Raw genomic sequence first — 26,254 nt, 5'->3', positions numbered from 1 at the left:
TGCCCGAGTCTTCAAGGTAAGAGTGCACTAGTCAGGTGGAGGGGTAAAGGAATGAAGGCACTTTAGGCAGGAGAAGGCCCATGTGCAGAGTGAAAGTAAGAAAGTTGTGGCTGGTCAGGGACTTATAGAAGCCATTGAAAAGTTATGTTTTGTTTTGTTTTTTAAGTTTATATATTTTGAGAGAGAGAGGAGGGGAGGGGCAAAGAGAGAGGTAGAATTCCCAGCAGGCTCCGCACTATCAGCCTGGAGCCCGATGTGGGGCTCGAACTCCCAAACCACAAGATCAACCACGAGATCATAACCTGAGCTGAAAGCAAGAGTCAGATGCTTAACTGACTGAGTCACCCAGGCGCCCCGCCACTGGAAAGTTTTTAAGGCACTTGGAGCAAGAGGAGCAACATGCCAGGGAGAAGCAACACCATCAGGTTCAGGTATGTGTGTACCAGGATCAGTGGGGTGGATTGGTTGGGGAAGGAACCACAGGCAGAGAAACTAGTGAGCTCTCACCGGGGAATAACTGTCCCAAGGCAAAAGTGCTGACTATGAGATATGAAAGGTTCTCAATCTAGAGGGCACATTCACCAGCTTTGATGCCTGATTAGCTTGTAGGAGTCAATGAGCAAAGAACAGGATGGGGTCTGGGGTGACACCCAGGATTTTGGCTTGAACAATTGTGTAGATGAGACACAGGAGGGAAAGCAGATTGGAGGGAGGAGAAGTTACTCATTTAATTTTAAATTCTTTATGTTTAAGGTATCTGAGGTACGTTCAGGAGGATGAGGAGGCGGCACGATATGAGGGTTTCCAAAGTGGCCAAACTGGATAATTTCAGTTATCCAGTGGCTTGGCTGCAGGGCTCCAGGAGAACATTCACATCCACCACCACCCCTGGCTGCTAGGAAAAAGTCACAGATGCCTCTGTTGGCAGGGCCACTCTGGGGGCAAAGTCTGGTCCAGCTGTAGTCCCCAGTATGTGGAAAACATTCCAAAGACACCACTCTTGGGGCAGGCAAATGAACTCTGACACCTCAGTGGGAGATCCCAAGTATTGATCCCCTGAGGTCAGACCAAATGCAGGCCCCTTCCCTGGAAGACAGGGAGCAAAGCCAAGCACCTGATTCCTGTGGCCTGACAGTCCCTTTCCTTTTTCTGCCTCGTTTCTCCCTTATCACCTCTCTCTGCATCCCCACTGTTACCCTATCTGACCTTCAGGTTCATGTGAAGAGCCTTTAAATGCACAGAACTAGGCCCCACCCCTGCAGATTCTGATTCAGTTATGTCTGGGATAGTGCCCAAGAACCTGTATGTTTGTCAAGTTCTTGGATGATCCAGGTGACCAATCAGGCTTCACACCCTGCCCCCACCTTCCCAGCCTCTCTTCAGCCATCTATTTTGGGAAATCATGAAGTCTGAGAAAAGGAAAAATGTTTATTTTCAGTAAGTCCAAGGCCCCAAGTAGGGAGAAGGGCCAAATTTCCCCCTCCTCCTGAGGCCTAGGCTGCTGCTCTGGTTTGGGCTTGGGAGAAGGGGAGACTCCAGTGGAGGCGGGAAAGTCACTTGTAGTGAGGAGAGAGTGGAGGTACAAGTGGGGCGGCACAAACACTCAGCATCTTATCGATGTCCACCTGGGTTGACTTATCCATCTCAGCCTTGAGGCAGTCACTGATCCCCAACTTGGGCAAACACCCTGGCTCTTCTCCAACCTCCTCTCCCAGGGGAGCCAGTGCATGGGTGGGGGACACGAATGTACTGGGGCAGGGCAGAGTGAGGCCTGACCCCAGCTCACCTGTCACGGGCAGCAAAGCCTGCAGTTGCTCCACACCTGCCTCCTCGGGGACCAGGGCCAACTCCAACTCAGGCTCCACGTCCACCTCAGCCTCCCTGTCCCCCTCCCCTGCCTGATTCAGCTCAGGATTACAATAGTTGATGTACTGGTACAGGGGCCGCAGGCGCTGGGCCTTTCCTGCAAACAGCCAGGGCAGGGCAGGGGCTGGAGCACCAAGCTGTGCCATGACAGGGGTCCATCAGGCAGGAGAAAAGGGGAGGGTCCAGGGGCTGCCACTCACGCTCCAGCCCCAAGGTCTCTGGAGGTGCAGACACTGTGCTGGCCACAGCTGGGAGCACTGGAGCTCCCAGACTCTTGCGCTTCTTGGCTTTTTTGTGCTGTTTGGCAGATGGTGAGGGCTCAGTCTGGCTACCCTCTGGCTCCTCCCTCTGCGGTGGCAGCCCCTGTGGCATCTCAGCTTCAGCTTTGGGATGGACTTGGTGGCTAGGCCCTGGGAGGCTGGGGGACAGGAGGCCTAAGGAGCCAGCCTCCAGGTTTGGCTCCTGTGCCCTAACCATAGGGAATAACCCTGCCTATTCACCACCCCCGGCCCAGATTCTTGTCCCTTTCCTGGTCAGCGAGGCTCTGGGCTGGACAGGGAACTAAAGCTTATGTGAGCTTAGTACCCTACAAGGCCTGAGACCCCTCCTCTGGATGCTCCCTATGCCAGGGTTCCTCCGGGACAGAAGGAGTGAGGAGTGATGGTGGTGGCAGGAGATAAGGATGCACTATGTAAGAGTGCAGGATTTAGGGATCCTGCTGGAGTGTGAGCCCACCCTCCCCACCAGCCCTATAGCTCCTTCCCTCTGAAAGCCCCCTCACTTGACTGGCTTCCTCTTCGGACCAGGACTGGGCCTCACAATGGAGGCCATAGGCCTGGGAGGGCCTCTCTCCTCTATTGACTCCACCTCTGGCTTGAGCCTCTCTTCCTTCAGCTTGAGTCGTTCCTCCTGGAGCTCTGGCTCTGAGACTTGGACTGTTGGGCACTTGTCTTCACCCAGGGTCTGGCAAGCCTCATAGTGTGGTACCAGGCACTGGTCTGCCATCACTGGACACTAAGGGTGACACATAGGTAACTGGTCACCAGGCAAAGGACACAGGGATCAGTAATTAGACACCCGAGGAGGAGCTTGTCCTGGCATTTAGGGGGGCCTCGCACAGAGTTTGGCCTCCCAGAGCGCCGCGGACAGTCGCTTGGAGACCACAGCCTGACGGTCACCTTGGAGGTTTAAGCGTGGCCGCCAGGCGACTCTACGAGCTGTGCCTGCCCCACGGCCGTCCTCTCCTGGGACCCTGGCCGCCTCTCGACCCCTGATGAAGCTACGGCTGCGCAGGGTCAGTACCTCCTCGACGGTTGCTTTCGGGGAGCGGAGCGAGGGGCCGGACCTGTGGACCTGGCGCTGACCCCAGAGACCGGCCGGGCGGCGAGGGCAGGCGGGTGGAAAGGGTGCCTGACCGTGGCTCTGTGCCTCACTCCCCAAAGCTGGAACTACAAGCCCCAGAAGGCTTTGCGCCAGGGGGCCTTGGCCCCTGACCTCAGGGACGGAAATTATTGTTGCCCGGCAACAGCAAGCCCGTCGGGTCGCAGCAGTCGGCGGCAAAACTGCTCCGGTGAGCCCCTTGTCAGAGTGTTGCGGGGAAGGGGTCGCGAACGAAGCAGGGAAGTGGGTTAGGAGAGGAGGCGGCGAGCGCTTTGCGGGGTGAGACGGCGGGGCAGAGGCAGGGAATGGAGGGGCACCGTTGGGGTCAGGGTCTGGGTCCAGAATCCGGGAGGAGGCACGGGGCTGGAAAAGGGGCCAGGGGTCGGAAATGTGCAGCCCAGCAGGCCTTGGTACACCGTTGCAGGGTGACGAAGGCGGCAGGCGGCATGTGCGAGGGCCCGTCCCGTATCTCGGGGCCAATCCCCCCAGACCCTACGCTCTTCCCTGACTACTACCGGCGGCCGGCCTCGGGTGAGTTAGGGGGTGGCACGGCTAGGTGAGGCCCGAGTGAGGGTCTGGCTCTGATCCACCACTGAGCCTCGCGCTCGGCCCCATCTGGCTTCTCAGCCCAAGGGCGCCTTGAGGGAAACGCGCTGAAGCTGGACCTGGTCACTTCGGACCTCGACTTGGACGCCACCCCTCCGCGCGGTCCCCGCATAGGTCCTGGAGCCAGACAGATCCTGGACCGTGGCAGGCATGGCGTCGGAGTGCTGCTGCAATTTGGGGGCATCTCCCTAAGCCCAGGGGCCTCTTCCAAGAGTAAGTTCGGATACAAGGGGCAATGAAGCTAGTACGATGAGGTCAAACGCTGAGATCAAAAGCGTTGCTTCTCCTTGCTAGATTCTGGGCTCAGGGTTTGCCTCTCTGAGTGTCAGTTTCCCCAACTATGAAAGGAGGGGGAAATGCGCTACTTCCTCAAAGAAGAGGACTGAATGCAGTAGTCCCTGGGAAACCCAAGCTCAGCTTAATGAATTCAGGCATCAGCAAAACGTGGTCTGTTGAGTGCCTACTGTGTGCCCTCTTTATAGGTGCTAGAAGAACAGTAAACAAGTAAAGAGATGGCTATGATAGACAAAATGATTAATGGTCCACTTCACAATAAAAATGTAGAAAATAATCAGGGACAGAAGAAGGTAATGACTATGTCAGGAAGGGAACAAAGTGATGAGGCAGAGTATGTGTATACTGTTTTAGATGGAGAAGTCATGGAGATCTTTCTGTAGGAGGCAAGGTGTGGGCCTTTGTATGAACTGATGGGAGTTGGATCTCATGGGCTGTATGTAGGGCAGAGTCTGGCAACATCTTTTTCCCAGGGAAGGACCCTAAAGACTATGAGAAGGAGAACCTGAAGCGGATCAGAGAGATCCAGAAGCGCTTCCGTGAGCAGGAGCGCAGCCGGGAGCAGGGCCAGCCCAGGCCCCTGAAGGCTTTGTGGCGTTCACCCAAATATGACAAGGTGGAGTCCCGGGTCAAGGCCCAGCTGCAGGTACCTGCCTTGGAGAGCCAGAAGCATTGTTCATCTTGTTGACCAACAAGCAGTTATACTCTGATCTGAGTTATGGAGATGAAAATCACAGGGGACTAGGGAAACAGGGGCTAAGAGATAGCCGGCCTGCTGCAGAGTCGGGCTGGGGGCTTCCTCAGGAGTGGTGATGGCTTGGGTCATCCTGAGAGACAAATAGGTATTAGGCAAGGGGAGAATTGAAGAGAACCATTCTAGTGAGATGGAACCTCACAGATAGAAGTCCTAAGACCAGAGGGAGTATGCGCAGTGGGATGTTATGTTCAGATCAATGTGAAGGGAGAAGAGCATGAGGTTAGGCTAAGAAGTCAGCTGGACCCACATCATTTAAAAAAAAATTTTTTTTTTCAACCTTTATTTCTAAGGGCAGTGAGAAGGGCAAGTGCAGGGGTATGGTGGTGGGATTGTCTTGGGTAGATAGTAGTACCATTTCTCTGTCCAGGGTTCTCAGAAGGAGGAGCAGAATTGAGAAAAGAGACAATAAGGTCATATGTGAATTTGTTGAAGCTGAAGCATTTGTGGGATTCCCAGGGGGTAGGAGTGTATCCAGGAAGCAGATGGAGAGTCAGGTCTGGATCTGAGGAGTGAGACCCAGGAGTTATTGAGCATTGGGCTGAGGACAATGATACCAGGGAAGTGACCCTGGATTTAATGGCTTGGAAGCCAGCTGTGAGTGACCTTGGTGGGGACAGAGCCAGGAGGCTTGGCAGGGAAAGAGAAAAAGAGAATGGTAGTCAAAAGCCAGGACTGAGGTAGAAGGAGGAATGGTTTGTTGTTTTCTTAAAGATGTGAGAGACACACATATTTAAATGCTCATGGATAGAAGTGCTTCTTCAAGAGGGAGGAGGCCCATAGGGCTAGATACAGAGAAATATCCTCACAGGCAGAAGGAACAGAAGCTCAGCTGTACGGCCAGCTTAAGACTCTGACCTCAGCCTGGCTGATTCCTCTGCTATGCCCTACCCTCCAGGAGCCCAGCCCAGCCTCTGGAACAGAGCCCACCCACTTCCTTCGGGCACACTCCCGCTGTGGCCCTGGGATCCCACCACCCCGTGCCCCCAGTCCTCAGCTAAACCCACCAGGCCCCAATGCTAAGGTGAGAGGATGTGTGGGGGTCGGGAGGTGGGGCAGGGATCTTGAGGGGTTCAGGAGCACAACACAGTACTGTCTGCCCCATCATGCTTGCCATGTCCTGCAGGGGCCAGGCCTGGATGTGGACTTCATTAGCCACAATGCCCGCACTGCCAAGAGGGCCCCCCGGCGGCATTCCCGCTCCCTGCAGGTCCTGGCACAAGTGCTGGAGCAGCAACGGCAAGCCCAAGAGCACTACAACACCACGCAGAAGGGCCACATACCCCATTAGTAGGTCCCACTGCCCAACACCCAGGGTGAGGGGTTCCTGTGGAGGGTGGGAGAAAACCTACGCCCTGGGACCATCAACTCTGAGCCTGTGCATCCACAGCTTGTTGCAACGCAGGGATCTGTGGCGGCGGGAGGCTGAGGCCCGCCAGCATAGCCAGCCGGACCCTGCCATGCCCCCTGGTCACACTTGCATGCCTGAGAACCAGCGGCTGGAGACACTGAGCAATCTGCTCCAGAGTGAGTCCATAGGCAAGAGGTAGGGGGGTGTAGATGAGGAACCCACTGGGGACCACACACCCCTGCCCAACACTCACTCTTCCTGGATCCCTCATAGGCCAGAGCCAGTTGCTACGTGAGCTGGTGCTGCTGCCTGCTGGGGCAGACTCACTGAGGGCCCAGGGCCACCATGCTGAGCTGGACCAGAAGCTGGTGCAGGTAGAGGAGGCCATCAAGATCTTTTCCCGCCCCAAGGTCTTTGTGAAGATGGATGTCTGAGCCCTTTTGTGGGGGCGCTTATGGGGGTCCTCAGTGAAGATTGCCACACAGTTGCAGAGGGCAGGATCAAGCCCCATCATAGAATGGGGGTCCAAAGACAGGAGCAGTGGTGTGGGCAGTATCCCCAGAGCACTCTTCCCAGCCACCGGTGGCTGTAGAAGGGCCAGCCCAGTCTCTTAATCCCTTTGTCAAAATTAAACCTTTTGTACACAATGGGGTTTGTTTCCATAAGAGCTTTTCTTACCCTAGAAATGCAAAGCCTGGTGTCCCTCCTGCTGCTCAACTGCAGGGAGGTCTCTCTGTTGTCCTTATCACTCCTGCCTCAGGTCCAGGGCAGGAGGCAAAATTGTTAGACCATGGAGGATGTTAGGGCTGGGACACAGAAAGACCATGACTGCATTTGTAGAAAACTTTTAATGTTCCCCAGATGAAGAGGCCCCTGCGAGCAAGCTAAAAACCCCCACTGAGGAAGTCCCTGCCATGTCTCAGCAGCCTGGAGTGGCAAGGGGCTGCATCCTTGCCTGTCAGAGGCTAAAGCCACTACCATCTCCTCTCATGCTACTTCCCCAGCCAGCGCTGGCCTGCTCTTGATCCAGGGAGGGTAGAGAGCTGCGGGCACTGGGAAGTAGGGGGCCCTGGCGCAGGTCCCAGCATGGAGGCCCTTGAGACAGCCCATTGGAACAGGGAGGCTGGCGGTTCTCAATGACCAGATCACTGCTGTCATCGTCACTTTCGGCCTCAGCAGGCCCAGGCCCAGCAGAGGGAGGCCCTGTCAGACGACCAGAAGCCCCACGCACCACATTATTGTGCTGATTGGCTGGCTTGACAGTGACAATGAGGTTGTGGCTGTTGGCGACCATCATGTCCGTCACTTGGTCCAAGGTCTTCCCAGCGACCTCAATACCATTGACCTCGAGGATCTCATCACTGACTGCCAGCAGCCCTGTACTCTCAGCCAGGCCCCCTCGTACCAGGCGGGAGATGAAGATGCCTGGAACCCGTTCCAGGCCCTGGGGAGCTACACGTACACTCATGCCATCTCGGATGTAGAAACCAAGGGGACGGTCAGAGCCATGCTTGTGCAGCCGCACCCTTCGGTGTGTCTCAGGCAGTAGGTCCACATCTATGACTGAAGAAACCTGGCGGAAATCTTGGGGCAGGCTAATTAGCAGGGGTGGCCGGGTGCGCAGGGGTGCCACTGGCCGAAGTAGAAGCCCTTTCTTGCGCCGTTGCAGAGAGTTGGAGGCAAAGGCCAGGCCACTGGAGTCGGCTTCTGCTGCAGGAGAGGGGGAGGGGGGCGCTGAGATCAGAGACTCTGCTCTCCCACTTGAACCCTTTTCCATCAGGCCCAGGCCTGGGGAAAAGGGCACTGTAGCTATTTCCTACCACTTGGAGGTCAGGGCAAGGACAGGGACTGCAGAGGGTGAAGCCTGGATGCCCTGGGCATGGACTAACCCTTGTAGACCTGCCCTGCTGTCCTACCCCACAGAGGCTGCCCACTGTACCCCATCCTCCTCACCCCGCTTCTGTACTAGCAGGCGCAGCGGTGGGGGCCCGCTGGCCAGGGCCCGGTGCAGGCTGTCGTCGTTGGTGAGGGGCAGTAGGTCGCCGTGAGCATCTGTATAGCCAAGCAGCACGTCCAGGCCCGGGATCTGGTGCACTGCACGCAGCAACCGCGAAAATTCTTGGAAGCCACTCACCGAAGCGCGGGGCAGCGCGAAGCGTCGGAACTCAGCATCAAACTGGAGGCAGGGGGTGGGTGAGAGGAGAGGTCAGCACGGAGCCCGTGCCCTTTCCCACCACAGGTCCGAGGGTGTTAGAGGTCGGAAAGGGCTGTCGCAACAGCTGCAGCCTTGCGCCCAGACCTCAGTTCCAGTACAAGGGACGCTGTCCAAGGTCTTCTCCCCGCCCTCCAGGTACCAAGGCCACAGGACTCTAGTGGCCGGCAGTGGAAAGGAGGATAGATGGAGGAAAGCGAGAGGAAAAGCCAGAGAATGGGACATGAATGATGGAGGCGAGAAAAAGGTGGTGGGGACTAAGGAGCCAGGAAAAGGGAGAATAAGGGAATTGGAAGCGCCTAGGGCCGAGGCCGGAGCCGGGGCCAGAGGGGCCCTTACTTTGCTCTTCACCTCGACGATGTTGTCTGGACTGCGCGCCGGAGTCCTCTGCGGCCTGGCCATGGTGGGGCCGGGCGGGCTGGGGACGGTGCCCCAGGCGGCCCGCGGAGGCGCAGGTGCACAGACCCGGCCTGCCGGCCCGTGCTGCCCCGCCCCTGGCGGTAGCACTCGCCCCGCCCTCCCATCCTGACCATGACGTCAAGGGGGCAGCGACAGAGAGTGGAACGTGGAGTCTACGTTTCCTAGGAAACGGAGATGGGGATGGAGGCGTCTTCTTTTGCTCTTACGTCATTACGCTACGGTGCGCAAGTCTCTGGAGCCTGGGGGCGGGGCGTGGCCAATCAGAGGGAAGGGGTGGGGGAAGTGACATTTACTAAGTGTAGTCTGTGTACTGTTACTTCTACTGGCCTTATAAGACTGCACGTTTTAGATGGGAAACTGAGCCATAATAAATATTTGCTCAACTCTTCGGTTCACAAGGTGAAGTGGCTTTGGGCCAACTCGCTTGACCACTCCTGGCGGCAGCCTGAAGCCCTAGATCCCTCCCTCCCTCTCCATTCGAGCCATCCCGGCCGGTGCCACAGAAGTCTTGACGAATGGCCCAAACGCCGGGCCCCTGCTCGGAGATACCCTGGTAAGACCAAACAGGTTGGCATCCAATCTTCCCAGCAAGAATCTGCCCGCAAATATCCGAACAACACGGGCTCGTGCGCACGCGCGGACACGCATTTGGGCGTGGCCTCGACCTTAGGTTCCGCCCAGCCGCGGTGCGCTTCCTCTTCCGACGAGAGGCGGGGCCGCGGCGTCCGCGGGAAACCCAGGCTGGTGGTGCTCCACTAGGTGCATCCCGGGAATGGCAGGCTCGGGGAGCTTGGTCCTGCGGCCCTGGATTCGAGAGCTGGTCCTGGGGTCAGATACACTCTCAAGTCCGCAGGCGGGGCAGCTGCTAGAGGTGAGTCCCGCCACCCTTCTCAGAGACCAGGGCAGGGCCCGAGGGCGGTGGGATTGACGCCGGTCGACGCCGTCAGGTGCTACGAGAGGCCGAGGCTCCGGGCCCGTCCCGCGCCCCTGACTCGTCTGATGTCGCGGCCACACTGCTTGTGTCTGACGGGACCCACAGTGTCCGATGCCTAGTGACGTGGGAGACCCTGGACGCCTCGGATTGGTGAGAGAGGAGCCGCGGGGTCTGGGGAAATCGGAGTCTAGTGGGAGTGCGCGAGGCGGAGGTGGGAGGGTCGCAGGCGGGCCGGGCTGTGTTCCAGCGGGCCGTGGCCGTAAGGGTCGTGCTTGCCACTTGCCGCAGGGAGGAGAAGGAGTTCGGCTTCCGAGGGGCAGAAGGCCGGCTGCTGCTGCTGCAGGATTGTGGGGTCCGCGTCCAAGTCGCCGAAGGCGGCGCGGTGAGTGGTGAGGCTGGTTTGGGTGGGTTAATGAGCCTCTTCGTGACAACTCCTAAGACCCGTCCCTTAATTCAATCCTTCAGCCCGCGGAGTTCTACCTCCAGGTGAACCGCTTCAGCCTGCTGCCCACTGAGCAGCCCCGGGAACGGGTGATTGGTTGGTAAATGATGCCTCCCCCCACCGGCTGTTCTCTCTACTGAGGCCTCGCTGACTTTGGTGTAGGTCTTTTGGGTGGGAGGGCTTAGGCCGCTGGAAACAACATTGCCAACTACCTCCCTTTTTTTTTCCCCCCCAGCAACCAAGACCCGGATGTGCAGAAAAAGCTCTATGACTGTTTGGAGTGAGTAGAGGGTTGGGCTCTGGGGCCAAGTGTGGCTCTCTCAAGGGCAAATTTGTGCAGACAGGCCTCAGGATTGTTCCTCAGGCTTGTCCTCTCTGTTTCTATAGGGAGCACCTTTCAGAGTCCATCTCCCCCAGTGCAGGTATTTATAGGGGTTGGCCAATGACCCTAACTCCCTGTAGAGTGACCTCCCCAGCCATCACCTTTTGCTTCTTTAGTAAGCTTTTCTTCCTACCCACCCTGCCTTTCTTCTTTTTTAAGTTTTGGCCCATCCTCTGGTCCCCTGCCCTCAGGCCTTTCACTGTCCCAACTTCTGGATGAGGTGCAGGAGGACCAGGAGCATCGGGGGGCGTTAGTGCACCTGGCTGAGAGCTGTCTGATGCTGGCAGGCCCTTACACAGCACCCCCTCTTACCCGCTGGGCCTCCTCCCACCATAGGACCACGGTCAGTCTGGGGCTCCCCTGGGGAAATGTCAGAGGAGTTGAACAAGGGCTAGGCTGAGAGTTTATGCCCCACAGGGAGAAGCTGTGTACACTGTCCCCAGCTCATGGCTGCACATCTCTGAGAATGACCAGCGAGTTCTGAGCTCTCTGGGTCCAGGTCAGAGGACACAGGGTAAGAAGGACTGGAGAGGTCAAGATGGGAGTACCTGGGGACCTAGTGCCCACAGTGCTAATAAGCTCCCCCTGACCCTCAGACCCTGAGCTGCCCCCACCAGACCCAGCTCTGGAAGACCTGTCGCTGACCCTGATCTCTCCTTCCTCACCTACGTCCTCAGGTAAGGTGGTGCGCAGGCCACAGGCATTCACTGCTATCAGCCACGTAGGGGGATGAACACAATCCCTGTCGGCCTAAGCTAATGAGGCACTGAGGTGGCTGTGCCCACAGTCGGTGCCTTCCTCTCCAGGAACGCCTGCTTTACCCAGCCACATGTCCTCTGAGGAAAGCGGTGCCAGCATCAGCCTTCTGCCTGCCCTGTCCTTGGCTGCTTCAGACCCAGTGCAGAAGGGCAGCTCCCGGCCTGTGCCAGCCATCTGTTCAGCCCCTGGCCCCCTGCCCCCCAGTTCCATACACCCTAGCCGTGGACCCAGATCCCCACTCCTGAGCTGCACCCCAAGTCTCTCACCCCTTGGTCATGTACCCAGTCCACGTCAGGCCATTGTGACCAGGGCCCAGAAACCTAGCTTGGAGTTCAAGGAGCTAGGATTGCCCCCCAAGAACCGGCAACACTCTCCAAGGACAAAAACGACCACAGGAGCCCTGGAGTCCACCCCTGTTGGGGTGAGTATAGCCTCTCTACAACTGGATAGTAGAATGGGATGGGTCTTGGGTGGAGCTGGGAGTGGGGGTGGGGAATAGCATTGGATGGGGTTAGGGGTCCTTGTAGGTCCCTCTCCAGATACCACACCACCTTCAGGACCCTCCAAAGAAGCATCGTGATGGTTCTGCCTTCCAATATGAGTATGAGCCACCCTGCACCTCCCTCTGTGCCCAGGTGCAAGCTGTCAGGTGAGTGCCTGGGGCTGCCCCTATTCTTTGGGTCACCAGGCCCAGTCTCCATTGACTTACAGCCATGGTTCTTTTCCCAGGCTTCCTCCCCAGCTTGTGGCCTGGGCCTTGCACCTTCTGATGGAGCCACAGCTGGAGTCTGAGCTCACCCAGGTGTGAGGGGTCATGTGAACATGTGGGAAGATGTGTGCACACAGGTCCATGGCTGGGGATAAACCAAAAGTACTCCCCACTCTGCTTCAAGTTTTTTAATAAAATAATCTCATGCGGCAGGAAAAGGAGAGGGTCAGGGGTTGGGGCCGCCGCCTCTTTGGTCTGTGGCTGGGGAGGGTGGCTTCTGCTCAGGACTAGAGGGCTCTGTGGGCTGTGGGGGCAGAGGTTGGGCTCCAAGGCCAGATCCTGCAAGGGAAGGAGGAAGGGAGAGGAGGGGTCAGGACTGGACTGAGCAGTCCTGCCACCCTCCCAACTGGCCCTAGCTTCCTCTCACCTAGGCCTGGAGATGAGGGTGCCTCAGGCTTTGGCCTCCGCTTGAGAACAGGGGAGCGCTGCAGCCGCAGGGGCCGTTCTGAAAGACACAGAAACACTTGGCAGGGGAGGAGGTTGCTAGGGGCTTGCTGCCTGTCCCCAAGCGTTCTCTCCCACCTCCAGTGCGTGTGTGAACACACACTGTTGGCTTCAGAGCCACCTCCTTCCCCTGCATCCTCCCACCCCTGGCAAAAGCTGTTCTCCTGGAGGTGGAGCCAGGACTAGTGGGAAGGGCTTGTCAGACCCGTGCTCCTGGCCTTCTGGCTCCCTAACTTCTCGACCCCTTACACCATTGGTGGCCCCCTCCAAGGACCAAAACCACAAAGGGAGCCATGGAGTCTACCCTCCCCATCTCCTCCTGCACTCAAGCACACAGGGAGGTGTTCCCCCTCACCAGCAGGGGTCTGGAGCTGGTCCTCATGCACAGACACTGCTCGTCGCCCTGCCGAGAGAGGCCTCGGCCTCAGCTGGCCATCTGGGGGAGGCCAGGGTATCAGGGTATGGTCTCAACAGCTTTCCCCACTCCAGCCCTTGCTTCCCCCTCCACCGTCAGGGTCCCCAGCCCAGTATTGGGGTGGGGGCTTGGTGCCTGCTTACCTTCGTTCCTAGGGCCCAAGCAAGGGTCCTCTGGGAGGACCAGGCTGTCAGGGGAGGGGCTGGTTCTTCGTGGACTGGGGCTGGGACAAGGGGAGGGGGGGCCTGGACCATCCTGTTGGCCCCAACCACGGCCCCTGAGCTCTGCATTCAGCTGCTGTCCTAGTGTCTTCCAGGTGGTGGACTCCGGACCTTGGCTCCCTGGACCAGGTCTGCATGAGGGGTCTACAGGGAGAAGGGTGTGAGCTTAACCAGTCGTCTGACCCCCTCCTATCTTTGCATGTCCCCCAACACACACAGTGGCCCTTACTCACCAGCCGACACGGAGTGGGTGCGGGACTTGATTGAGATGGGAGGGGCCTCTGTGGAACTGTCCATAATGTCACCTGCAAGGGGCTGGGGGTTCAGGCACCAGCCTTTGGGAGTGAGGGGAAGAAAAACCTGGCCTCTTCCCCTCTTCCCCCAGAACAGCAAGTACCTTGGGGACTATATCTAAGGACAGCTCCTTCACCAAAAATGTACTGCCATAGCACAGGATCCCACTTACCATCCGAGCCAGCCTTCTTGATCTCTCCATCCTTGCTCTGTAGGAAACAGGGAAATCGAGCTCAGTCCTGTCCTGTCTTCACTCTAGCCTTGTTCTTGTAACCACTACTAAATGCCCACCAGGAGATGCAGGGATGGATGAAGAGGAAGCTCATGTAACCCACAGATGGCGACGAGAGGCTAGAAGTAGCCAGGGAGGAGTTCCTGACACAGGAACACGTGGCAGGGTGATGAGATGAAAGAAGTGACAAGGGCTGAGGCCTTGGGGCAGGATTAGGAGGCAGGGCAGTGTCTTGAGAGGAAGTACCTGGAAGACTTGCTGTTTCAAATGCAGATGACAAGGTCAGAGTTCTGTTAGATCTACAGAAAAAGGACCACCCCAGTCCAATGACCAGGGCAGAAGCCAAGAAGGAAAAAAGGTGGACTCTGATGACTGTTCTGAGGGGGAGGGGGTGGAACTGACAGAGCCGTCTGTGTGTCATGAGCCTCCTTCTGGTCACATATGTCACCCACAGATTGCCACAAGCCACATGTCGCCTGCCCCCTCACTTTGCACTTGTGTCCCTCCCAACTTACTTGCTTCCTCTTGCCTTCAGCACTCCCGCTGCTTCTGCTCACACCAATCCTCTGCAGCATCACTTGTACCCGCTGTTCAAAGGATGGGGCCAGCTCTGTGTCTCCCCGCTCCAGGGGCCGCCGCTGAGAACACAGAAGCCCAAGTAGGAGAGAGCCCATTGCCTCAGTCCTAGCAGAGCCCTTACCCCTTGTCACCAGGCCTACCTTGTCAGGTCTGGTGCCCAGTGTTTCCTCCTCCTCAGCAGGTAGTAGTATCATTGAATAGGCCTTGCTTTCCCGGGTATAACGAGGCCGGCTCCTATGGGCCGGGTCTGGGCTGCTGGTGCCCCCCTCAGCTCCACCAGGCTCCTCCCCACGGCCGGGGCGGGATGGTGGCCGCAACAGGTCTCCCAGTGTGGTCTTTCGAGTACGGGGAGCTGCCCCAGGGCTGGTCTCTAGATCAGGCCGTGACCCCCGGGTTGAACGAGGCTTCTTAAAGGCAAACAGGGTACCCAGCTTCTTTCTCAGTGTACGGGGGACAGGGGTGGTACCCCCTTCATTGGCTGAGTCCTCTTCAGGAACCCAGCTGTGGGAACAGCTGGCAGTGAGTGGCAAAGCAGACAGACCATCCCACCTTCTCCCACCCCATACAACTGCCCCTCACTCACAGGCTATCCTGCTGGATCAGCCTTTTGGAGAAGAATTCCTCCACGCCTTCGTCCACGCGGGCACTGAGTCCATTCCCTTCCTGCGGCAGGGCTGGGAGCACCTGAGGGACACCATAGGGCAAGGACTGAGCACAACCATATATTCTCTCCACCCCTTGATAAGCAGCCTAGCCTGGGCAACTTCTGTACCTGAGAGCTGCAGTGACCTTAGGGAGCTACTGACAAACATTCCTGCTGTCCAACTGGTGGGCAGAGATGGTTTCACATATCCCCTAATCAGAAGCTGGCCCTGGACACACACACTCAGCCCACACCTGTTCTTGTCCCATGGAGTATCGACACCCGGAACCATCCTGTCACCAGCAGGCTAAAACCTACAGGCTCCTGGGTCACACGTTCCCATTTGCTACCCTCTCTGCTCCAAACAGTTCCCTGCAGTACCTTCCACCCCCACCCCACCCGGCCTGCTAGCAGCTCAGCGGCTCCTGCTGCTGCGTCAGACCCTCTGGGGGGCCTCAAGCCAACTCCTGCCTGCCTTCTGCCCTGTGTCCACTGTCCCCACCAGTACCCAGCCCACACAGAACATCTCCCCACATAAACAACTACTGGACGTGCAGTAGATGCAGGATTGTCCCCGCAGCCAGGGGGCCCAGGATCTTTCAGTAACCCTGGGAGAGGGAGGATAAGATGGACACCCTCTCTCGCACATCCATTCATGCAAAGGGCCAACCTAAGATGCAGTTCTAAACTGAGATGTACCCCAAATTAAATCCACACGCTCATGACCCTGCATGGGAATGGCCTGGGGAAGGGGTGGCCAGGAATAAGCCAAGATTCGGCAGCACGACCAAGTACTCTTGAGTCCCGACAACCCACCTCCCTAGCTGCTTCTCTCCTGAGAAACAAATGAGGCACCCGTGACCCCCTAGTTCCACGAGCTCTGGAATGGGGGAAGGGCACTCACCTGGGGGCCCCCCGGTGGCGGACGGTGGTGGTACTGGCGCCGCGGCCGCGGCCGGGCCCGGGTCGGATGGCGTAGGGGCTCCCCAGAGGGTGGCAGGTCCATGCAAGGCAGTGGGCCGGCCTGGGGACCCGGGGTGGCAGGGCTCGGAGAGCCACGGGCAGAAGGCCCCGCCTGCGGCTCTGCATCTTCCCCCGGAGCCGCCAGCTCGGGCTCCGGTTCCTCAGCAGCACCTAAAGGGAGAGCACCAGAGGAGTACCGAGGAGCAAGCCTGGGGAGGTGGTGGCGGCAGCAGCGGCGCTGGGGCGGCGGGGGACCCGCCCAGGGCGCGGGGAGGGGCCCGACTACGCCACCCCCACCCCCCCACGCCCGCCCCTCCCCCCGTCGCCGCTGTCCGTGGTGCTGAGCGCGGCCCCGAGCGGCGCGGCTCTGCGCTGCCGCCAAGCATGCGCATCCTGGGGGTAGGGAAAGGGGCGGGGGAGACAAATGGAGAGTAGATCCTGGTCTGCTCAGGTCCTGCTCCATGCTGACCACAGTAGACCCCAACCTGCAAGTCTGCATGGGGAACCTGGCCTGGCTCAGTCAAGGGTCAGGTAGTTCCCAGGACAAGACTAAATTACTGTGACCATGTGTCTAGGTCCCCAGATCTAATGGAGGACCTTCAGCTCAACCTGGTTAACTCCCTTTCCCCCAGACCGACTTACTGTGAGTGGAGAGGACCAGGTGAAAACACTGGCTGGACTCAGGCCATTTCTGTGGAGGACTGTCATGCTGGGTGGGGAGGGCAGAAACTCAGCCTGGGAACCAGGGGAGCTGCCTCCCTGCCTTCCAAACTTCTGGGACCACCTACCTTCTGTTCCTCTTCATCCTTCTGCTTTTCCCTCACCTCCTCAGAGAAGAAAAGACCTTCCAATTCCCCAGGCCCAAGGGGGCTGGGCTCACCTCCATCCAGTGCTGGTATGGCAGGAGGCATTGTCACTGTTGCCTGCTGAGCCAGACTCTCCACCTGCAATAAGGCACCCTAAAGATGGGCAGGTAGGGCCTCAGCCATAGTCCCATCAGTGCTAAGGAAACCCTGAAATAACCCTGGGCTATATGACCCCAGAAGACATTAAAGAACCCCTGCAAGGCAGTGGCCAGGTCACTGTGTATGTGTGCCTGTGCACGCATGCACATGCCTGCGTGCACAATTCTCCCTCACCAGCCGATCACGGGCTGCATTCAGCCCCTCCAGGGCCTGAGCCACAATGCTCTCTGCCAAGGTCCCCGTGACTGACAACCGCATATCCCTGAGAGCAAGAGAGAGCAAAGATTAGTGTGCTATCTATGCCCAGTCCTGTCTAGTCCAGTTTAGCCCAGTCCCATCCAGCTTACCGGAGCCTAGTGAAGGCATCTTGCAGCAGGTGCTCTGGGAGCAGTTCTGGGAGGCCCCTTGAGCCCACCAGAACCCCCTCTAGCTGCTCCCTCCACCTGGGTCCCTGTAGCATCTGTGGGCAGAGGCTCCTTGTTGTGTCCAGTGTAGCCTGAGTGAAATCCTGGGTAAAGATCAGAACATGGAGGGTGTGGCCTAGAGCTCCAACCCTCACAGAACAGTGATTCAAGGAATATCACAGTCAAACCTATGGGATAGGGGTCAAGCCTATTATGGAGGTGGAGATGGGGTTGGGGCTAGGATACCATCTTACTTGAATATCTTTACGGCAGACCTCGCCCACCTGTCCCAAGAGGCCCTCTAGCTTTTGCCGCAGCTGCCACTGATGACTTGGGGAGCTTCCAGCCTCATACAGAATTGGGAGAATCTGGAGGCCAAGGAGGAGAAGGAGTTGCAAGTTGACACCTGATTAAGTGGGGGAGGGCCTTTTTGCAGTGGTGAGGAGGGGAGTACTCACACTGAGAGAGAAGTTGGCATTTTGGATGGCATCCTCAGCCTGGTGCACAGCAGCTTCACCCTGGGGTCCAGCCCCACAGCCCAGTAGCTCCACATGCTCCTGCACTGACTGACAGAGTTCGTTCACTTCCTGGGGGGGGGGGGGGGGATGCATCAAGAATCAGTCCGATCTTAGTCCCCTCCCAGCCCCCCAGACTCTGCCTCCTTCCCAGTGTCTCCAACAGGGTGGTAAGGTCCTGAAGCCAATCCCATCAGGCCAGTCACTTAGGAAACCTATCTGTTCAAGGAGGGCAAGCAGTGTCTCCTTTGGTTCATTTTAGAGACTTTATATATACTCCCTAATTGTCCTGAATAGGAAAAAAAGGAGCTGTTAGTCGTGTCTGTATTTTAGAAGCTTGATCTGCTTATCATCCACATAGAAGACAGACTTAGTGGTGAGCAGAAATGGGAGTGAGGTGGGGTGCCTGTGTGGCTCAGTCGGTTAAGCATCCAACTCTTGATTTTGGTTCAGGTCATGATCTCATGGTTTGTGGGATCACAACCCTAGTCAGGCTCTGCATCGTCAGATTCTTTCTCTTGGGATTCTTTCTCTCTCCCTCTCTCTCTCCCTCTCTCTCTCTCTCTCTCTCTCTCTCTCTCTCTGCACCTCCCCTGTTCTCTCTCTCTCAAAATAAACATTAAAAAAAAGAAATGGTTGTGAGGAGCCATAGATGAAAGATCAGGGGGAGCAAGAGATAGTTGGGGTGGGGGTAAGGATCAGTGTGTGTGAGAGTTAGCAGAGGGAGGACTAAGGAGGTCTGTGGGGGCTCTAATGTGGCCTGGAGAGACCTGGTCCAAACCTCTGTCCACAACACTTGGTGAGTGTGGGCACCATTGAGATTGGGTTCCAGGATAGAGAGAAGAGTTTGTGCAAGGTGATGAAATCACTTGAAAATCTGTAGAATGTGAAGCCCCTGAAGGATGTCTGGGTTGAGATGCCTGAGCTCTAAAGCCTGGGATTTGAGAACAGATGGGTGGAGGGATCTCACAAAGGCAAGGTAGCAGAGGGAGATGAAACCAGAAAAAGTGTCGCTGAGTTTGGCCCCAGCAGAGGTGGGTGGAGAGGGCAGAAGAGCCCTGTGAGCAGGAAGTCATACATGAGGCTATAATCACCTGGGGTGGGGGGTAGGGGGCCGGTAGGATTAAGGGAGGATTTCAAAATAGCTCCCATCTTAAACAGGAGACCCTATTTAAATGCTTTTAAAAGGCATCCAGGGAGGGCGCCTGGGTGGCGCAGTCGGTTAAGCGTCCGACTTCAGCCAGGTCGTGATCTCGCGGTCCGTGAGTTCGAGCCCCGCGTCGGGCTCTGGGCTGATGGCTCAGAGCCTGGAGCCTGTTTCCGATTCTGTGTCTCCCTCTCTCTCTGCCCCTCCCCCGTTCATGCTCTGTCTCTCTCTGTCCCAAAAATAAATAAACGTTGAAAAAAAAAAATTATTAAAAAAGGCATCCAGGGGTGTTATTTGGGGGAGCTACCAAGAAGAGGGACTTATCCGGGACAGCATAATTCAGGCACCCTAGCCCCAAGAAAGTCAGACCCTCAAACTCACAGAGGATCTCGAGGGCCAAAGCTCATCCCATCCCCTATCTCCTGTGCCTACTCAAGGTTGAGGGAGGGGACACTAACCTGCTCTGAAGGGTCGGAGACCAGACCCGGTGGCTGCGGACAGGAAGTGCGGTCAGAAGAGGCATGGTCCGCACGGTTATTCCTCAAAAGACAGGCTTGGATCTGAGGACAAGGGATATTGAGAAGTGGTAGGAAGCGGGGCTACCAAGCAGAGCAGGGCAAGGGAGGAGAGGGACCCACACCTGATGCACCGCACGTGTGGTCATTTCCGGGCGGCTGCGATGTGCCTGGGCCACGTCGTTCAGTGGCAGAGGCATGGCCTTTAGGCTGCGGTTCTGCTCCAGGGCCTGCGCTACGTCCAGCAGGCCCAGAGCAGACGTGTGGTTCCGGTCCCAGACGACAGACCTGGGCCAGGCCGGGCTTCAGTCAAGGGCGGAGCTCCACAAGCTCCACCCAACCCGCTGGCCTCGTCCATTCGTCTCGCACACAGGCCGAGGCCGCAGCATTTGTTCCTCCACATTCAGCCCCGCCCCTTAGCCCAGTAAGCCCCCCTCCCCCCTCCGACCCCGCCCACCGGAGCCTAGTGTTGACCCGAAGTGCCTTGGCCAGCATCTTGGCGCCGGTATCCCCCATGGCGTTGCCGCTGATATCCAGCGCCGTCAGGTTAGGATTCGTGCCCAGGGCCCGGAGCAGGACGCTGGAGGCCAGCTTCAGCCGCGACTCAGCCACCGACAGAGACTGTAGGGGCTGCAGTTAAGAAAAGCGGTCAGCAAGGAGGGCAAGTTACAGAGTCTGAGGGAGCAGGAGTCACAGGGGTCCATTGCCTGAGGATCCCACATTGTCCCAAGAACTCACACAGTCATCATCCTGCATGAGCTGGACAATCCGGTGCAGGACGTCGTCCAGGGTCTCCCTGTGGGGCAGAGGCCGCGGTTTGGAAGGACCTGGGTGGGGTGGTGGGGTGCTGTCTGGGAGGCCCGGGAGTGAGTGGGATGGGGACTCACTTGCACCGGACGTTGAAGTTCCTTCCAAGTGCCACATGTCGCAGGGACCGACTCCTCCCGATGGCCAGCACCAGAGTCACCATGTCTGAGCCGAAGCCTAGGGGTGGCTCGGATCACACATACGGCGAGGCTGGGGATGAGGTGGGAACTGGTTGGGCAGTGGGAGGGTGGGTTTCCGGGCAGCCTCACCATTATCCGCCAGATCCAGGGAGCTCACTGCGGCGGCGTCGCACACTAAGTCCTGTATCACCTGAGCGCCCGCTGAACGCAGCTGAAGGTGGAAGGTGAAACAAGCTCAGACCGACAGGCCACAGGTGCAGAGGCTCAGGCGCCCAATGGCCGGCGCTCACCGCCTCGCGGCCCCACTCCGCGTGCGCCCACTGCCTGATCACGTCTCGGGCCGGGCGCTCACCTCACAAGCGCTGAGGTCCAGGTGCAGGTCGCCCGTGTGCGTGTTCAGCGCAAGGCCTTCCAAAAGGGCCCTGGGAGAGGATGTCACAGGGGGTGGCGGGAGCTGAGAAAGGGGGCCTCAGGGCGCGAACGAATACCAAGAAGGAAGGGACAGGATACCGGAAGGTCGAGGGGGCGATAGGAGCGGGGTGAAGCTCTGGGGCCCCGGCCTGGGTGGTGGCCGCACACGCCGGGGCGTAACCGTAGGCAGCGACACTGACCTGAGCGCGTCGGGCGGCAGCTTACAGCCCGCCAGGCCCAGGTGCCGAAGCGTCTCCGCACGGCTGAGGAAGAGTTGGAGCGCGTCGGGCGCAGCCCGGGACTTCCTGGGGTGGGCGAGCGGGAGGAGTGGGCTTCCGGGCGCAAGGAGGCGGCTCCCCGCCGTCTCCCCCTACCCCGCCCGGACCCGCCCCCCTTACGTGCGGGAGAAGACGTTCCTCGAGGCGTCCAGGTGGCTGAGGCTAGCGCAGCAGCCGCCGGCCAGCGCTGCGAAGAGCTGCGGGAAGAGTGTGTAGGCTACACCGGCGATAGATTGAGCCCCCCGCCTCCCCCCCACGGGTCTACCCTCAGGTCTCGGGCCCGGCCACCGGCCCTACCGATCATCCCCCCACTGACCACCCTCTCACAGTGTCCAGGGCGGCGTCGGTGCCCGCGAGATTCAGGAACATCAGAACATTAGGACGGCTCAGGAAACTATAGAGGCCCTGGTGGGAGGATGAGCGTGGGAGGGAGGGAGTCAGGGATCACCTCACCAAGAGCTTCCTGACATCCCACTGTCTGCAGCGCCCCCAATCATTGGCCCTAAAGACAGCCACTCACCCCACTGTCCTCCGAGGACCCCAGCGCCCCAGGGTTCCCGGAAAGATCCAAGTGGGTCAGGGCAGAGTCAAAGGCCACATTGGAAGCCAGTGCCCGGCCCAGAGACCTCATTCCTGTGGTGGAGAGAGTGGCTCAGCAATCAGGCGGATTCACCTCCCCTCCCCGCTCTGACCACCCCACCTACCTCGAGCTGTCAACCCTGTCTGCGCTAGGCTGAGTTTCCTCAGGGCTCCAGGACGATACTCTAGGTGTCTGCTGAGAGCAGCCATGCCTGGGGAATGGGGGCAGCTGTGTGGCTCTCACCTCCTCTAGCCCCAGCCTCCTGGGGGTCCCTAGGTTCATCCGTACCTCGATCATCCAGCAGGTTCCCCGCCAGGCTAAGCTCCCGGAGGGCAGAGCTCGAGTGCCCTGCCAGTGCCTGGGCCAGTCGCCGGACAAAGTCTCTGGGGACGAGACCCCAGGTGTGAGACTCTGACCCTGGATTCCCATCTCCTCCCCAGGCCACTAGCCTCCCAAGCCCAAACCCAAGCCCCCAGACTCCTGTCTCCAAGCCCTACCCTTTCCCCCTTACCCCCTCAGGCCACAGTTCTCTAGCACTAGCTCCTCCAGGTGGGACGATTGACTCATCATGTGCAGAATCTGTTCCGAGACCTCAAGGCTCTGAGAACCAGAGTGGAGGCTCAATGAGCTGCACCCTGGCCACCACACCCTTGGCTCCTCCCTGCCCCTACACTCTCACCAGCTTCATGTCCACACAGGAGAGGCACTGGAACCACAGGTTGTAGGACAGGGCAGCCACACTCAACGCCAGGTCGCTGGGTGAGAGAAGGGGAAGGGGCAGGGCTCAGGGGCCTCCTAGGCCCACCACCCCCCTCCATGGAGAGGCTGAGGCCCAGGAATGTGGGTCATGGGATCTCCTTCCCTTCCCAGTCCTGGAAGGCCACACACCGACTGCCCAGATGGCTGAAGTCGCCTAGGCTGAAGTGGCGGCAGCCCTGACGATGGTAGATGGTGTCCACATCCTGGATGGGAAGAAGGTGTCTCCAACTGGCTTTGGGCCATAAAGGGTAGAGGGGACCCAATGCATGTGGGGGGTCAGATGTCTCCAGAGCTCCACAAGGAGGGCCCTACTCTCACCCACTGAATCTCCTCTCGGAAAGGGAAGCCATTGTAGTCACACAGAGCCTCATACGTCTCCAAGAAGCCACCTGGGGGAGGTGCCAGGGGTGTAATGGATGAGGAAGAAGAGAGAGACAAAAGGTCAGAGATGGAGGAAGATCAGACTCGAGTTGGGTGGTGGCTGTGCCTCGAGTGACTGTTCAGTTTGGGGGATGCCCAATCCAGGGGTCTGGGGCTGCAGGATGGGGGGAGGCTGAAAGTTCTGTGTGCCCTTTTCTTGGTCCTTACCACAGGGGCTGCTGGGCAAGGTGTCTTCGGAGGGGCTGCTTCTCTCCAGCCGAGCCAGCATGGAGGAGGATGTGGGCTTCCGGAATAGCTTCCTGGGGAGGGGGATAAGGGAAAAGGGGGCAGGGGACTTGTAGCCCCTAGGATGGGAGGCAACCCACTTGCGTCATTCAGAGCACCCCCTGCTGCCCTCCTTTCCTGCTGGTCCCTTGTAGTTGTCTGGCCTCACCCAAGGTTCGAGCGAGGGAAGACCTTCTTGATGGCTGCAGCAATGTGCTGGGCCAGCTGTTCCAGGGCAGCTACACCAGCAAACTCCAGGACCAGCTCAGGCAGAGACTCTAGCTCAAAAGTGACCTGGGGAGGGAGGGCTGGTGGGTTGGGCATGTGTGGGGGCAGGTGGAAAAGGAGGCAAAGACCAGGCTGCAGGCTGTGGTGGGGTACCAGGTGTCTCACCTGAGGGGGTGTCTCCTGCAGTGCCATGGCCTGGACCTCCAGGTAGCTGAATGTGCAGTCCACCTGTGGAGTGCCTGAATCAGCTGGAACCAAGGCCTTAGCCCTGCCCTTCTGGGACCCCAGTCCGTGCAGTCCAGAGTTCAGAGCCCACCCTGCTTGCTGTGGAGAGCCCAGTGCTATTGGCAGGGCAGAGCCCACAGAGCACAGACAACTCAGCGGAGGCAGCCCTCATCAAAAAAGCTGCTGGAGGCCAAGGGGTGTGGGGTGGTGGTCAGCCCCTGGCACTCACCCTCAGGGGAAGGCAGGTGTGGAGCAGGTAGGCTCTCCATCGTAGCAGTGCCTGGGGGAAGAAGAGTGTCTCACCCCCTGGGCAGGGCAAGAGACTCTATTTTCCTGGGCCCCAGTGGCCCTCCCGAGCTCTGCCCCCTGCCATACCAAGACATGACCTCGCTCAGCACCCTCCCGTTCTGGTAGCCAGGTTTTCAGCAGCAGCTCAGCCTCCTTGGGCCACAGGAATCTGGTGATCTCGCCTGTGGAATGGCAGCCTGCTGGGTGACTTTGGTCCTCCTGGGAAAGTCAACTCAGGCCCATGGTCTGCACCAGGCTTCTGGCCTGGGCTCATCTATGGGCCAGTAAGGAAGGAGTGGAGTGGATGTGGGGGCACCAAACTCTTCCGAGAAGCAGAGAGAACTGTTTGCAGGTGCTCCGGGACGCTGGATGGGCTTCTGGCTTTGGAGCCAAGTACGCGGGAAGGGCCAGCGCTTACCTCGCAGCTCACAGGATATGCCGTCGGGGGTCTGGGCCATGGGGCCGGGCCGGGCCGCCGGATGGCCCAACGAGCTCCGACAAGAAACAGTAGCGGGCGGGTGCACACACAGGAAGCCTGGGGGCCCTGGCCCGCACTGTAGCCACCTGCTCCTCCTGCAGCGGAAGGTACGCGCTGCTTCCTGCCAGGCCGCCCCCAGCCCGGCTCCTCCCCGCCCCGGCCTCCGCGGGACAGGAGATGTAGGAGGGGGGCAGAGTCCCAGCTGTCCGCCCACCCAGTCGCGCAGGAGCTACTCTGGCAAGACAGACACCGGGTAGGAGTGGTGTGGCCGGGAGGGTCGTGCGTGTGGCGCGCGCCTCTTGCCATTTCTAGCCCCCTACTTCCACCCCTCACCGCAGTGCCTGTCGCGAGCACCAGGGGGCGCTGCCCGCTCGGGGATCCCTGCGGCCCACCCGCGTTGGTCCCCTCCAAAACCTAGCTGGGGAGATGGACAAGGGGCGGGCCGGGAGGAGTGCCTGTTCAGCAAGGAGCAACCAATCTCTCTCAGCTCTCCCAACACCCGGGTCCTAGCCTGAAGGGGCCTAATCTGTTGCTCCTAACCTGGAGTATGTGACCCCGTGGGATAGCCACCAACTTTTTTTTTTTTTTTTTTTTTTAGCAATCTGCATGGGGTGGGGGATAGAACTCACAACCCCGAGATCAAGAGTCACCTGCTTTACCAACTGAGCCAGCCAGGTGCCCCCGAGATCCACTAACTTTTAAAAGGCCGAAAAAATGCCAGATGGGCTCAGATACCCTTTTCTAGAACACAGAGTCCCCAGCTTTCATCAGGTTTGGGCTGGAAGGTGGGGAGTACCTTCATGGGGCAGCCTTGGGCTAAGGCCTGAACCCCAAGTGTTTCAGGCAGGGGTGACCAAAGGCTAGGTACATGGGAGTCCTCTCCTGTGTCTGTGTCTTCTCCCTCCTGCACGCCCTTACCTCTGCTAGAGTTTAGGGAGGGGGGAACCACTGAAGGAAAAAGTTAGTGTCTCCAGGGCTGGGAGGGGTCAGTAGGTCATGGGGTGAGGTCCTGCTAACCAGAGCATGCTGCCAGATAAAAGACCAGGGACCTAGATTCTGGAGGGTTCACAGGAAAAGAATTACTGTTTTTTTCTTCCATTACAATCCAATTAAACTCCACTTATTAGGAACAGCTCTCTGCCCTGCCCACAGCTCAGCCAGGCAGAGGTGAAAGACATAATCTTGAAAGTAGATGAGGGATGCTGAGCGGGGTGCCTTGGTCTCATTCCCATTTAGCTATCCCTCCCCACTTCAGGGTTTGGAGATAAGTGGAAACATCCTCCAGTCACCTGATCATCCCGCCACCCCACCCCCACCTCCACCCCCTCACCTAACAAAATCTCATCTCTACCAAAGATTGACACAAAGTGGCAGTAGAAACTGAACAGTAGCAGCTTGGGCAAAGCCTACCCTCAAGCAAAAGGCCAATGGTGTGAAAGCACAGGGCTGACTAGGGTTGATGGGAGGATACAGCGGGAGAAGTTGCTGAGAGTTTCTGCAAACAGAGGCAAGAGATAGTCCTACTCTGCCGTCTCCCAGTTTGAAAGAAGAGTTTGGTTTAAGATCTAGGATTCCTTCTAAGACCACATAGAACCCACAAGCTACTTTTAGGGTGAGAACTCAGTAGGTCTCTTGCACTTGAAGCGTGACCAAGTGGTACAAGAATGCTGCTTCTAAAGGCCGACTGCCTGAATTTAAGTCCTGACTCCCAACTCTTTCCAGCTGTTCCACACTAAGTTACTTAACCTTTTCGGACTTCCTTTCCTGTTTCATAAGCTGGAGCTATTAACTTGCCTCAAAGTGTTGCTATAAGGATTAAATGCTTTTTAAGTGCTCACAACAGTGCCTGGCACTCAGTGAATACCCACATCTGCCAAGTCTGCCATGGCAACCCCAGGACTCCGTAATA

The 26,254-nt window shown here is 58.2% G+C and overlaps 5 protein-coding genes across 15 annotated transcripts; 2 read left to right on the top strand and 3 right to left on the bottom strand.

Moving 5' to 3' along the window:
- Nucleotides 1-1,414: 1,414 nt before the first annotated feature.
- CE2H16orf86 (chromosome E2 C16orf86 homolog) lies at nt 1,415-3,330 on the bottom strand. The gene is made up of 4 exons (XM_043600854.1): nt 3,169-3,330; nt 2,648-2,880; nt 2,067-2,284; nt 1,415-1,963 (listed from the first exon to the last, which is right to left on the bottom strand). The coding sequence occupies exons 2-4, from the start codon at nt 2,869-2,871 to the stop codon at nt 1,554-1,556; spliced, it is 852 nt and encodes a 283-aa protein (XP_043456789.1). The 5' UTR covers nt 2,872-2,880; nt 3,169-3,330; the 3' UTR covers nt 1,415-1,553.
- ENKD1 (enkurin domain containing 1) lies at nt 3,327-6,898 on the top strand. Its single transcript, XM_043600851.1, has 8 exons — nt 3,327-3,436; nt 3,671-3,777; nt 3,874-4,065; nt 4,620-4,792; nt 5,799-5,924; nt 6,027-6,190; nt 6,291-6,427; nt 6,525-6,898. The coding sequence occupies exons 2-8, from the start codon at nt 3,693-3,695 to the stop codon at nt 6,683-6,685; spliced, it is 1,038 nt and encodes a 345-aa protein (XP_043456786.1). The 5' UTR covers nt 3,327-3,436; nt 3,671-3,692; the 3' UTR covers nt 6,686-6,898.
- A 182-nt stretch (nt 6,899-7,080) lies between these two features.
- Nucleotides 7,081-8,912, bottom strand: PARD6A (par-6 family cell polarity regulator alpha). 2 transcript variants are annotated; one of them, XM_043600852.1, is made up of 3 exons: nt 8,803-8,912; nt 8,205-8,427; nt 7,081-7,961 (listed from the first exon to the last, which is right to left on the bottom strand). In XM_043600852.1, the coding sequence occupies exons 1-3, from the start codon at nt 8,863-8,865 to the stop codon at nt 7,210-7,212; spliced, it is 1,038 nt and encodes a 345-aa protein (XP_043456787.1). In that variant the 5' UTR covers nt 8,866-8,912; the 3' UTR covers nt 7,081-7,209. The 2 variants fall into 2 exon arrangements, with proteins under 2 accessions (XP_043456787.1, XP_043456788.1); XM_043600853.1 differs by having other exon boundaries at nt 7,081-7,958.
- Nucleotides 8,913-9,012: 100 nt separating this feature from the next.
- Nucleotides 9,013-12,327, top strand: ACD (ACD shelterin complex subunit and telomerase recruitment factor). Of its 6 annotated transcripts, none has more exons than XM_043600848.1 (13): nt 9,274-9,436; nt 9,643-9,754; nt 9,831-9,967; nt 10,106-10,199; nt 10,283-10,359; nt 10,495-10,539; nt 10,647-10,681; nt 10,833-10,984; nt 11,059-11,155; nt 11,238-11,318; nt 11,448-11,821; nt 11,958-12,049; nt 12,130-12,327. In XM_043600848.1, the coding sequence occupies exons 1-13, from the start codon at nt 9,399-9,401 to the stop codon at nt 12,206-12,208; spliced, it is 1,413 nt and encodes a 470-aa protein (XP_043456783.1). In that variant the 5' UTR covers nt 9,274-9,398; the 3' UTR covers nt 12,209-12,327. The 6 variants fall into 6 exon arrangements, with proteins under 6 accessions (XP_043456780.1, XP_043456779.1, XP_043456781.1 ...); XM_043600847.1 differs by having other exon boundaries at nt 11,928-12,049; XM_043600845.1 differs by lacking the exon at nt 9,643-9,754 and having other exon boundaries at nt 9,013-9,436; nt 9,778-9,967.
- Nucleotides 12,283-24,436, bottom strand: CARMIL2 (capping protein regulator and myosin 1 linker 2). 5 transcript variants are annotated; one of them, XM_043600842.1, is made up of 39 exons: nt 24,286-24,425; nt 23,955-24,049; nt 23,809-23,859; nt 23,520-23,582; nt 23,296-23,420; nt 23,070-23,161; nt 22,800-22,870; nt 22,611-22,684; nt 22,402-22,477; nt 22,234-22,322; nt 22,011-22,105; nt 21,847-21,933; nt 21,663-21,775; nt 21,470-21,547; nt 21,263-21,339; nt 21,065-21,169; nt 20,806-20,875; nt 20,583-20,664; nt 20,394-20,490; nt 20,245-20,302; nt 19,964-20,136; nt 19,632-19,794; nt 19,450-19,551; nt 17,788-17,916; nt 17,584-17,697; nt 17,273-17,433; nt 17,100-17,187; nt 16,749-16,904; nt 16,603-16,669; nt 15,902-16,131; nt 14,938-15,038; nt 14,495-14,855; nt 14,291-14,413; nt 13,716-13,752; nt 13,483-13,554; nt 13,172-13,393; nt 12,969-13,016; nt 12,537-12,614; nt 12,283-12,448 (listed from the first exon to the last, which is right to left on the bottom strand). In XM_043600842.1, the coding sequence occupies exons 1-39, from the start codon at nt 24,323-24,325 to the stop codon at nt 12,336-12,338; spliced, it is 4,176 nt and encodes a 1,391-aa protein (XP_043456777.1). In that variant the 5' UTR covers nt 24,326-24,425; the 3' UTR covers nt 12,283-12,335. The 5 variants fall into 5 exon arrangements, 4 of the variants coding, with proteins under 4 accessions (XP_043456777.1, XP_043456776.1, XP_043456773.1 ...); XM_043600841.1 differs by having other exon boundaries at nt 12,969-13,049; nt 17,614-17,697; XM_043600838.1 differs by having other exon boundaries at nt 12,969-13,049; nt 24,286-24,424.
- Between the last annotated feature and the right edge of the window lie 1,818 nt (nt 24,437-26,254).

This window comes from Prionailurus bengalensis, chromosome E2 (assembly GCF_016509475.1).
Source record: "Prionailurus bengalensis isolate Pbe53 chromosome E2, Fcat_Pben_1.1_paternal_pri, whole genome shotgun sequence".
Classification (NCBI taxonomy): domain Eukaryota; kingdom Metazoa; phylum Chordata; class Mammalia; order Carnivora; family Felidae; genus Prionailurus; species Prionailurus bengalensis.
This window is presented reverse-complemented; position numbering and strand designations above follow the sequence as displayed.

Excerpts from the sequence above, each read along its gene's own strand:
- CARMIL2 (XM_043600838.1), bottom strand. The coding sequence starts at position 24,325 with ATGGCCCAGACCCCCGACGGCATATCCTGTGAGCTGCGAG. Across the intron at positions 22,871-23,069 it reads CTTGCCCAGCAGCCCCTGTG|GTGGCTTCTTGGAGACGTAT; the intron begins GTAAGGACCAAG and ends CACCTCCCCCAG. Across the intron at positions 16,905-17,099 it reads ATGCAGCCCGTGATCGGCTG|GTGGAGAGTCTGGCTCAGCA; the intron begins GTGAGGGAGAAT and ends GCCTTATTGCAG.
- ACD (XM_043600844.1), top strand. The coding sequence starts at position 9,058 with ATGGGGATGGAGGCGTCTTCTTTTGCTCTTACGTCATTACGCTACGGT. Across the intron at positions 10,360-10,494 it reads CGGGAACGGGTGATTGGTTG|CAACCAAGACCCGGATGTGC; the intron begins GTAAATGATGCC and ends TTTCCCCCCCAG. Across the intron at positions 10,682-10,832 it reads GTCCATCTCCCCCAGTGCAG|GCCTTTCACTGTCCCAACTT; the intron begins GTATTTATAGGG and ends CCCTGCCCTCAG.
- ENKD1 (XM_043600851.1), top strand. The coding sequence starts at position 3,693 with ATGTGCGAGGGCCCGTCCCGTATCTCGGGGCCAATCCCCCCAGACCCT. Across the intron at positions 3,778-3,873 it reads CTACCGGCGGCCGGCCTCGG|CCCAAGGGCGCCTTGAGGGA; the intron begins GTGAGTTAGGGG and ends CTGGCTTCTCAG. Across the intron at positions 4,793-5,798 it reads GGGTCAAGGCCCAGCTGCAG|GAGCCCAGCCCAGCCTCTGG; the intron begins GTACCTGCCTTG and ends CCTACCCTCCAG.
- PARD6A (XM_043600852.1), bottom strand. The coding sequence starts at position 8,865 with ATGGCCAGGCCGCAGAGGACTCCGGCGCGCAGTCCAGACAACATCGTC. Across the intron at positions 8,428-8,802 it reads TCGTCGAGGTGAAGAGCAAA|TTTGATGCTGAGTTCCGACG; the intron begins GTAAGGGCCCCT and ends CCCTGCCTCCAG. Across the intron at positions 7,962-8,204 it reads CCTGCTAGTACAGAAGCGGG|CAGAAGCCGACTCCAGTGGC; the intron begins GTGAGGAGGATG and ends CCTCTCCTGCAG.
- CE2H16orf86 (XM_043600854.1), bottom strand. The coding sequence starts at position 2,871 with ATGGCAGACCAGTGCCTGGTACCACACTATGAGGCTTGCCAGACCCTG. Across the intron at positions 2,285-2,647 it reads CCGAAGAGGAAGCCAGTCAA|CCTCCCAGGGCCTAGCCACC; the intron begins GTGAGGGGGCTT and ends CCTGTCCCCCAG. Across the intron at positions 1,964-2,066 it reads AGAGACCTTGGGGCTGGAGC|GAAAGGCCCAGCGCCTGCGG; the intron begins GTGAGTGGCAGC and ends GGCTGTTTGCAG.